We start from the raw sequence: 11,527 nt of genomic DNA, 5'->3' as shown, positions 1-11,527 counted from the left end.
TTTCAGTACAAATCGGCAATTTCATACTTTAACCCCTATTATTTTGTCAAACTTGCTATCTACACACGGATATAAACCATCTATGGTGATTGTTTGCCAAATATAACAAATATGCAAATACAAACAGCCACGTGAAATGCCACCATTATGTGTAGTACTAACTTATTTTTCTACTTGGCCCAATGGTTGACTGGTTCACCTTATAGTATTAAGCCCGCCATTCGTACAATATTGTAATACAATACAATTACAATATTGTGCAATAATTTAAAATAAATAAAGGATTCAGTGAAATTTATAATATCAAACTGTATTTTAGGCATTAGAAATAGGTACCATTGATACACATAAGTTTGTTCACATTTCCATCATCATTAAAGGTAATCACTATTCATTTGTGCATTTGCAAATGTTCATATTGTCTCGAAAATTTAACTTACTTACCACGCTGTCACAGCAGTATGGCTAGCACGATAAGGCGCGACTTGCGCGAGATCTCTATGCGAGAATAGCAGTATATCGCAATTTATGTCGCTCTCGGGCATCGATTATACAGGGTGTCCCAAAAATAACACGCCAGAGCGGCACTGTGGGTAGGTGAGCTATATGCCTACCAGAAAAAAATATTTTGACCCTAGTAAAAGTCTTTTAGTTTTCGAGATACAGGCCCTTTTTTGGGCCCCTCTTTGTTGGGTTTTATGCTATTATTGCCATGGTTAGCTCCAGATGGTTGTTATTTTTATTTTTCGAGTATTCTGAATAGTTTTTCCAGGCACAGCAACTAATATTTTACTAAAATATTTTACTGAGAAATATCATAACTATGAAAAAAGTGATTAATTTGGTATACCTCGTACCCTTGTAAAAAGTTAAACATTAACTTTGAATAGCTAGTGTGAAAAAAAATTGTATGAAACTGAATTTATAAACGATCTTAAAAACTACTCCACTTAATGCACAATCAGGAATTGTACAATACTATTGACATTTTTGACAAGAACTTAGTCATTTAATTTTTTTTCGACATCAACACCCTACTAGCCGATTTGGTTTCTAAACAAAAATTGTGTTAAATTATTGAGCTTTATGACTAACTACTCTGTCGCTAGGCCCCAGGTAGTAAAAAATGAGCGAGAGGTAGACCCTTATTTGTTATCTCTCTCTTACGTCGGTGTCGGTCGCCAGGTGGGATCGGGTCGGGTCGGGCCCGTAGTACCCGTTAGTACAAGCCTTTCAGTCTTACTACAAAAGATTTAATAATCACCGTTTTAACATGCGTTTACTTAGTCAGTGACTAAGTCTTTAAACATTGTTTAAAACAGTGTTTAACGTGTCGTACCACAAAACCATGTTTAACGCCAGTCTTTGTAGACAAAGTATAAACACAGAAATAATATTCATCTATGGCAGCACTAGAATTCATTCATTCAGTCATTCGCCGTTTGTCCCCATCTTTTCTATTTTACGCAGATCCAACAGTGGTTTATTAATAATTTTAAAATAACTAGCAATGTTTTGTCATAAAATAATATAAAATAATTTGCAAGTTGTACAATACAATGCAAGAATTTGTTAAAATGTATTTTTTTTATTTTACCTTATAGCCTGTTTTGTTAATGGGTAAAGCGTAACGGAACGTAGTTTTTACCTGAACCTAAGAGAGGACTGATAGGGCGTGTAATGTTAGTGATCGTTGGTTTCTTTTAAAAAACTTTCGCCTTTTCTCGTGCGTTTCGTATTTAAATCGGTAAATAGTATCAAAACTGGATAAAAACGCGAGTGTGGTGATAACTCGATTCAAGACGAAAAATTTTGTAGTGTCATCCTACACATGGGAATTAAATACCACGAAATTATGAAAGTAAGTTCCCTTTTGGAAATTTTCGCCCTGATAAAATACATAGAAATTGCATATCAATGCACTCTAAGACGACATCATAAATAGTTAAATATTGCTACGGATTCTAGTAAGTTGTAATTAGCTCTCGGTTCTCTTTTGTTCAATTAGGACTCAGTTGAACAAATAGATAAACCAGCATTTGTTGAATAAGCATTTGTTACTAAGTAAATGATGAGGAGGTAATGCAGTTGTACTATTTTTTAGCTACAGATTTTTATTTCGGCATTTAAAATAATAATTCGTAAATATTCCGGAATGGCACGTAAACTACTACCCAAATGTCTTATTAACAATATAGCACAAAAACAAAGCATGCCATAGAAAGGAGGAAGTAAAAAACGCAAAGTTGAGAGAGTAATTCGTAAATATCTCATTTTATGTTTGCACATAATTTACTATACTTAAAAAAGCTCTGCCTATTTATTTCAGATTAACCCAAAAAGTACTATTTTACAAACAAACAATGAAGTTAAAGAACCGAAAACACCGAAATTATGGGAGAAGGAGTACAAATTGAAAATAAAATACCAAACTAAAGAATTGTGTCACTAGGATGTAAGACACAAGCTACTAACTGAAGTATTGATGATCGAAAAAGAAATAAAGAAAAAAAAGTTGAAGAAAAAGGAATTTGAAATATTATTGTTGAATGATGTAAAAATGGCATAATTTTGTCCAAATTTTATTAATAAATTTGTTATATCAAAAATGTTATTGTATGAAATTTCTTCTTGCAATATTTTCTATTAATGTAGAAGGCACCTGTCAACTCTGCATTCGTGGACGTCTATATTCTACAAAATCGAAACTTTCTTTCATGTTCACTTTCTTTCTTTCTTTACAATCACTATGTTATGGTCCGAAGATTGAACTATACCTTTTCCGAAATTTCTTTTCATCGTAATACTCAAATGGATTAATTCGCTCACGATGTATTCTGTCTCGAAACATATCCATATAATCCACGTCGCCCATGTCAATAGAATCAATAAAATTGAAGACCTCCATAATAATCACCACAAATAAACGAAAAGAGAAATAAAACACAACAGTAAACGGTAGCTTGCAATGACCCTTGAGTATTGGTGATCTGTAGCAATGGCTAAAACACGCGTTAAACTAACATCTGGCAGTGGTTTAAATTTAAACAATGTCCAACCGCTGTCCATCCCAAAACAATGGTTAGGCGCGAATTTATGGTACAACTTTTTCTAAACATCTGGTGAACAACTGCTTAAACGTTTTTGTGGTAAGACTGAAGATTTGTGCTACGTACGCGTTTTTCGTTTTATCGCTGCTTCCGTTTCTACACTTTCGACGACTTGGCATCATTTTGGACTTTGATTTGATAACGATCGGAAAAGTTTTTTTAGTAATCATATCAACAACTTGGCATTACGTTGGACCCTGATTTGCTTACTATTTGGACCGTGTTGTTTGTGTGTGATCGACGGCTGCGCCTCCGGATACTGTCTTCATACAGTTAAAATGGCAGATCAACGGAATATCGTTGGAGAAAACCCCGAATTCACTCATAGTGATTACGCTGACATGTACCTAATTTACGGCGAAACTAGACGTGTTTCTGCTCGCGGCATCGTATCGATAAATGCAAGATTAGCAGCAAGATTGTATGCGGTAAGATTTCCTAACCGTAGGCCACCGACCCCTGAGACCATAATAAGAGTTGATGCTGAATACAGAGAGGGTGGAACCCTGGCCATCGTGGTGGAGGCAGACCTCGTACCGTCGCAGACGAAATAGTTTTGCAGGAAGTGTCAAGAGATCCGTCCACTTCAGTTCGCCTGATAGAAAGACGGACTGGCATTTCAAAGTCTACGGCACAGCGAATTTTAAAAAGGCCACCCATACCATATTCAGAGAGTTCAAACTTTACTGCCGAGCGATTACGCTAAACGCGTACAGTTTTGTCAACAAATGCTTCAAAAGCACAGTGAATATCCCAACTTTTTTAATACGATTTTGTGGAGTGATGAATCAGCATGTCGCAGAGATGGCTATGTAAATCTCCACAATATCCATTAGCAGGCAGTTAGAGAATCCGCACGAGAGAAGAGAAGATCGGTCCCAACACCAGTTTAAAATTAATTTATGGACCGGAATTTTCAATGGGGAAATATTTGGTCCAGTTGAACTGCCTCCGACTCAAAATGGCGAAAATTATTTAGAGTTTTTACAAAACCATTTGCCAAACCTTCTCGAAGATGTGCCAATAGCATTACTAAGAAGAATGTGGTTTCAAAATGATGGGTGTCCAGCCCACTACGCTCGCGACGTCCGAACGCACCTCGACCAGACGTTCCCACGAAGATGGATTGGCCGATTGGGACCAATTTTGTGGCCACCGAGATCACCTGATCTGAACCCCCTCGACTTCTTCTATTGGGGGTGCTTAAAAGATAAAGTTTACTCCAAAGCTATCACTACAGAAACCGAACTACGACAACGAGTCTATGAAGCAGCTCGAGAAATTTCTCAAATGAGTTTGAGGCGTCTGAGAAGCTCATTCGTCAAAAGATGTCGCATGTGCATTAGAGTCAGTGGGAGGCAGTTTGAATACTTGCTATAATATCTAATAAAAATTAAAATATTTGAATTTTATTGTTTTATTTTCCATTAAGTAAAAACGGCGACAAATCAAGCGACACACAATAGCATGCCACGATATTAGTAGCTAAATCCGCATGCTTTTGGGAAGTTTGATTTGTCACAGTTTGTTTGTACCAGTTCAGAGAGAGAAAGAAAAGCCTAGTAACTATCTCACTCCTTTATTACGAATACAACGTGGGAAAAAGATTGATGCGCCGTTACCTAGCGCTTAGCAATTAATTCATTTAAAAGATTAAATTTAATTTTGTTTAGAAACTGATTAGGCTGGTAGGGTGTTATGACGAAAAATAAATTAAATGACTATGTTCTTGCGAAAAATCTCAATAATATTGTACCATTCCTGATTCTGCATTAAGTGGAGCAATTTTTAAGATCATTTGCAAAGTCAGTTTAATACATTTTTTTTCACACTAGCTATTCAAAGTTAACGTTTAACTTTTTACAAGGGTACGAGGTATACCAAATTAATAACTTTTTTCACATTTTATGACATTTATCAGATAAAATATTACTTGCAGTACCTGGAAAAGCTATTCAGGTTACCTGAAAAATAAAAACAACTACCATCTGGAGCTAACCCTGGCAATAGTAGCAAAAAACTCAATAAAAAGTAGAGTTATTCTAAAAAAATAAAAAAGTGCAAATATCTCGAAAACTAAAAGACTTTTACTAAGGTAAAATTAATTTTTTCTGGTAGGTATATAGCTCACCTACCCACAGTGTCGCTCTGGCGTGTTATTTTTGGGACACCCTGTATAACTAGAAATAGAGACGAAATAAGGGTCATCGCTGGCAACTCATCCGACAAATGGGTCTTATATCACTTTTAAATATTAACTCTGTTTGCGCTGAAATCACAAATTAAAAACCTGAAATAGTACAGCGCCAAAAACTGACCTGTGTGTACGTCTCCATATATTCCAAAAATATTCAATATTTATTGTAACAAAGATAATATCTCTAACAATAGGAGGCTGTACAATTCAGTGGTGTGGGTAAAAACAGCAAAACATCTAATTACAAAACAAACGGAATCATATTTCATCGGTAATTAAATCTTCATTTATTATAGCAAAGCTCAATTTAAACTGATCGATTTGAAGTGAAACAATTGACGACACCCGTCAATTGTTTCGAATTCGAGCTAGCCAATCGCAGCGCAGTTGTCACCGTAATGATTTGGCAGAATAGTTTTTAAATAAATAAAATGACATTTCATCTATTTCTGGTTATACACTCGATGCTCTCGCGCTAGTCGCGCCCTGTCGTGCTAGCTCTACAGTTATGTTAGTAGGACATATGAAAATACGCACCGTTAACAGTGGGAGACCCATAAACGCCTCCAGGCCACTCTGTAGTAACAGTGTACTGGTGATGGCGGTACTCCGGGCGTCGATACAGGATCACGGACGTACCTTTAGGGGCGTAGCCGTACTGAAATTATTTGAAAATAAATAAAAAATAAGCCATCAGGGCAATATATTGCGTTTACGTTATTGATAATGTGGATAAGAAATTATCGAACTTGCACAATCTGCCCTCCTAATTATAACAAACACAATCGACATACATACATAAATACATATCATTACGCCTGTCTCCCACCAGAGTAGACAGAGACCTCCACCTGCTATGCTTCTGACAAACCTCCTTCGCCTCCTCCACTCCCACTAGACAGTTTTAGTAGCAGTAGAGTTCTACCTTGCCTATTTCTGCCGCCAAGCAGTAATGTCAGCATTACTGTGTTCCGGTTTTGAAGGGTAAGGGTGCTGGTGAAATTACAGGCACATGGGACTTGTCAACTTATGTTTCAGAGTGACGAGCGCAGAGGCAGTGTCCCTCAAATCTTTGTGATTTAAAGCTCTGAGTGGCACTGCAACTGTTATAGACAGGCGTATTACCATCAGGCGCACGAATTGTTCGTCCCGTCACTTGATATAATTTAAAAATATAAAAAAATAAAAAAAACGTCTCTTCATGCCCGTTTATTCTCGGTACTTTTATCGCAATCTGATTGGGAACATTTTTGGCAAAATGTGGTCATTAACATTATCTGGGATCAGTGAAATGAAATCTACAACCTCCTCTTATCGTTTTTTTTTTATATCTTTTTTTTTACTCATTTTACTCACAAAAAGCTTTAGGTGCCAATATCTCGAAAGTTACCGAAATGCAAATGCGATAGTTATGACATGGAGGGCAGCGTTGAGTTTTTTCTTTGTTGGTGGAAGTTAAAAAAAGATACAATAAGTTTCAAATTTTCGATAAAGGACAACTGCATGCAAGCTATGCACTTTACCTAATTGTCATTACTTAGGAGAGTAGGTAGTTACTAATGGTCGTTACTTAGGAGAGTAGGTAGATATAGTTATTGTTCATAATATTCCTTCTCGCTCAGCTGCTGCCCGATTTGCATATTCTCTACCTAATAAGGTTGAGACTTTCTGTTTTATTTTTGGCTAATAGAATAAGTACGGAAAAATAACATAAAATATTTGTTTACTTATAGGAATTGGTGAACAGTCAAACGGCGGGCCCTTGATGGAAAGTTGTTACTGCACTGTATATAAATAACTACTGTATCTCTGATTGCACTGACACTCCTAACCCTTCCATACCAATGCTGCTTTGCAATAGTAGGTTTGGTACTTAACCACACGGGTTTTGCATTGAAACATCTACCACAATTAGGTAAACTATTCATATAAAAACCTTATGCGTGTCAGCAGATATGCTAGCAACACCAGGCAGCCGGAAGTCGAATACAGGCACAGGGTGGCCAGCGGCTGGCATGAATGCAGCCACGAAGCCACCGAGACACGCGTCTACGTGTAACGGAATGTCGTATTCTAACGCCACATCCGATAGTGCTACGATGTCGTCCATTGTTCCGTATGGATAATTAGGTGCTGAACCCACAATCTGTAAGAGCAATAATTAAGACTAATTATATTAATATCCACTGTACATAAATACATTTTCACAACTTACACATTTATATGCAAGAAGGAAACATCGATTATACATAGTAGATTCAGACGTCACTTGGAAGTATCCTTTTTGAAAAAAATTAAATACTTAATTTACTTTACTACATCGCGAAACACGTATCGAATATATGTTTGCCGGTGATGTTTGTGACTGTAATAGCGCTTGTGCTATTTATTTTATGCGGAGGGAATGTGAGATAATTAACCGCATGTAAACAATATTCAACACAAGCGATTTGCGAAGATTATTTGGAACGATGTTCCCGAAGTAGCCAGGCATCCATTTTTATTATACATCACTCAAACAAGGTACAAGAAAAAAAAAAAAAAATTATTGTATACAATAAAATATTTAATAATCAGCTTACCAAGCAAGTTCTTGTTCCAATAGCCTTTTTCACAGCTTCCACATCAACAGTCATACTTTCAGGGTTTACCGGTATAGTTTTAACCGACAGCCCTAAATATTGAGCCGCTTTATCAAAGGCCGAATGTACCGTTGATGGCACTATAATCTGAGGGTTCGATATTCCTTTGCTGTATGCCAAGTCACGGAACGCTTTACAGGCCATTATGATGGATTCGGTACCTCCTGTGGTCACCTGGAAGTGAAAGATTAATGTGATTGGAATTAGGGAATAAATTAATGTGCTTGACACAAAACCTTCTCAAGCGAGTATCATACTTACTTTTTTTGTTTCGACTCGACATTACTTCGACTAACCATTAATTCGATAAGAACGCTACTTAGACAAAACATATTTTCGGCAGGTCACTATTCCGACAGAACATGAAATATTTAATATAAATATTTGCTGTACTGAGAGATTACTTAGGGACCACTTCATTCTTGAGGGAATATCTCATGTACATAAATATGTCTGAGAAATAATTGAAACTAGTTAAGCACTCATTTGTCAATTTCATGTTCTGTCGAATACATATGTTGTCCTAGTAGCTTTCTGTCGATGTAGTGACCTATTGAATGTTTGTGTTGTCAAAGCAGTGATCTGTCGGGCTAGTGACCTGTGTAACATGTGTTTTGTCGAATTAGATAGTATTCCGTCGAATTAACGTGTAGTCGAAGTACTGTCGAGTCGAAATAGTGTTTGTCGAAATTCAGTAAGACACTCTTTTCAAGCTGATCTAAATTCAAACCAGACTATCCGTTTCAAGTATAAAAGATTTCAAATTAGAGACATTACTAAGATATAACATTCTATGTATATATCACGAATTCATAAGTGAATCGTTATGTAGTCGTCGTAAAAGAATCTGAACTCTTTAAAAAACAACAATCACGTATTCCATTTTATATAATCTTTCCACAAGTATAAAGACTTTACTACCAATAAAACAAATCACAATTTCTGAACAACTTGTACATGGAAATTGTAACAAAGACAAACAAACAATTAAGATAATGATGTACGCTTAAGATTGTGTTAGCCTTGGTAGAACAATTAGCGTTTATTGCAACTGTGAGTTTGTATGCTCTAGTGTGGCATTGGTTAATTCTAATAAGTTACGCAACTTGTTGCCATAAACTAAATATTCACGGGTTGTTTTAACTGTTAAGCTTCAGTAAACGCTTCCTAATGAAAATTATACAAATGAACGTTCCGTAATATAGTGACTCAAGTTGGTCTTAATGTGATGGATACTAGGGGAAACTTTTCTCTCATTTTTAGACTAATTTGAAAATTGTATCTGACTCTCTCTTTCGTATTGACACAGTGTGTGGGCCATAATTTATTTACGAATACTATGATATGCAGATCTCTATATATTGTACTTACACAAAATCACCAAAATCAAAATTTTATCGCGATAATATGGTGACAACATACTTACATATATTAAGATAATTATTAATACACTAACAATGTCTCATTAAGTACTTCATAGAGTACTGAGTACAAATTCCGACATCATTCTATCGCATTAATACTAAACTACATTATCTATACGGACGTTGTTTTAGGTAGGTAATATAGAATACACGCGATTTCGATACGAAAAAATTTTATCATTTCCAATGCGTATCATTTGCGAAAACCTAAGAACTCGATACAGGTTATAACTTCGACTAAGTTAATTAATTAATACAAACTATAAATTTTATAATTAATAATTAAATAAATTAGTGCAGTAATTTCACAAAAAATAATTGAATATAATAGTGGTGTGACCCATCCTGACATTCAATAAAGGTAATTTCAAAGTAGTTGTTCGAAACTGAAGCCTCTCTACGAATGGCATATTAAATGCTTAGAAGTGTTTAACGTGAAAATTTTGGATATTTCTAGTTTTATTTTTTGAAATTATTGACGTCGTTTTACTCATTAGGTAGCGTACTTTCGACATCAGTTTAAAGATTTTTTTTATATCTCTTATATTCACGGAATAATTGCCTCGGCATACTTAACTATTACACCCTGTATAGTTAATCTTCATGTTTGGTTACGTAGTATTTTAACAAGATCATTGATTTTATCCATCTGGATAATCCAAATGGATTATATTAAGTGTTTTTTTTTTGCATTGGGGCTGACATGTTCAATAATGATCAAAGCACCAAAATAAATTAAAAGTAAAAAAAAATATAACTATCATTGTAGCGTAAAAGTTACTGCGAAATGGCCAGGATACAGTATAAAGAGTCTAGAAAAAGTGTTGCCTGCTTAACATTAGTAAACACGCATTGCGATCACAGCTGTCCTCGTGTGTATGATCCCACTTCGACAAAAACAAGAACAATTATTATGCCACTTTCACAATTCGTATGCCACTTTGGCTTATTGCAGAGATTCCATAAAATTATTATTATCATCTATATCATGTACCTGTAATAACGAATGAATAAATGAATTGAATTGAATTGAATTACGCAGAGCTGACTGCCAACCGACACTAGTTGGAGGGTCAAACTAAATATTAAACATCATACCGTGCCACAACAATCGTCATCGCCATGGAAAAGGTTGATGGCCATCCGTACCACCTCAGCCTCCATCTTATTGATGCCAGGAAATACATCAGCGTGCAATGGATTGGTATACGCTGTTTGTGAGTAAGCTTCGCACGCCACTCTGGTTATATCCTCATTGACGTGGTATACTGCTCCGGAGATGTTCCCACTCTTATAATCATATGCTCCTGATAAAAATAAAAATTCCTATGCATATTACTTGTTTGGTTCCACTCATAATAATAAATAATGACATTTGACCTACAATACATAGATTTGTGTTACAAGCATAAAGTGAATTTGATTCCCCATTGTCTCCCAAGTTTCTAATTTCCACATCAAGACACTCAACGTTTGTTGTCAACTCTCATACCACAATGCATTTATCTGGTTATGGCGAAGAATATAACATTACAGGCAATAGGGCACATCTGCATCACACGAAATTATTAAAACTACAAAAAAAAATTATATTGTCAGATAATAGTAATTATAGCTACTCCTACTATAATACATATTTGTTTTTATAGTTTGGTCATGAAGTGTACATACATACTATACTAATATATACTAACCTAAATTAAGATGATCGTTGACCTCTTCTGAAACCTGTTCAGCAGTGAGTCCATTCGCCGGAAGCGTTCTCCTAACTGGCACCCCGGATAGTCTCTTTGTCACCTCTTTGCGGAAGTCCCTATTAATCTCATCCATCTTTTCCTGAATCTTCCGTTTAACTATAGGTACTTGACGCAACCATCGAAAGAATTGTTTGCGTAGTCTTGTTGTTGGACCTAAACAAGTATATTTTGAACATTGAACTTTGTACATACATCCCTGAAACATTATATACATACAGCGTGTCCCAAAATTCAACGATAAGCGGGCGCTGGAGGGTGGACCTGCGCATAACTACTTGAGGAAAAATAAGAAAAAAAATTTATATCATTTTTTTTTAAATTACGATAAAAAAATTGTTATTCTTCGAAAATTTACTCCCTTAATGATATTTTAAATCACCACGACCACAATTTTTCA

At 35.6% G+C, this 11,527-nt stretch overlaps 1 protein-coding gene across 1 annotated transcript; it reads right to left on the bottom strand.

The window, feature by feature from the left end:
• Positions 1-5,814: 5,814 nt before the first annotated feature.
• On the bottom strand, positions 5,815-11,330 carry LOC113231963 (sphingosine-1-phosphate lyase). Its single transcript, XM_026466534.1, has 5 exons — positions 11,068-11,330; positions 10,472-10,680; positions 7,890-8,123; positions 7,244-7,453; positions 5,815-5,965 (listed from the first exon to the last, which is right to left on the bottom strand). Exons 1-5 carry the CDS (start codon positions 11,318-11,320, stop codon positions 5,819-5,821), a joined length of 1,053 nt encoding a protein of 350 aa, XP_026322319.1. The 5' UTR covers positions 11,321-11,330; the 3' UTR covers positions 5,815-5,818.
• Between the last annotated feature and the right edge of the window lie 197 nt (positions 11,331-11,527).

Source organism: Hyposmocoma kahamanoa, unplaced genomic scaffold (assembly GCF_003589595.1).
Source record: "Hyposmocoma kahamanoa isolate Upper Pololo Valley unplaced genomic scaffold, ASM358959v1 66, whole genome shotgun sequence".
Taxonomy (NCBI): domain Eukaryota; kingdom Metazoa; phylum Arthropoda; class Insecta; order Lepidoptera; family Cosmopterigidae; genus Hyposmocoma; species Hyposmocoma kahamanoa.
This window is presented reverse-complemented; position numbering and strand designations above follow the sequence as displayed.

Bases quoted from the DNA above. Each gene is read 5' to 3' on its own strand.
- LOC113231963 (XM_026466534.1), bottom strand. From the start codon at position 11,320: ATGTACAAAGTTCAATGTTCAAAATATACTTGTTTAGGTCCAACAACA. The intron at 8,124-10,471 runs GTATGATGTTTA...TTTCACTTCCAG, and splicing joins ATGACGATTGTTGTGGCACG to GTGACCACAGGAGGTACCGA. The intron at 7,454-7,889 runs GTAAGCTGATTA...TTGCTCTTACAG, and splicing joins TTGGAACAAGAACTTGCTTG to ATTGTGGGTTCAGCACCTAA.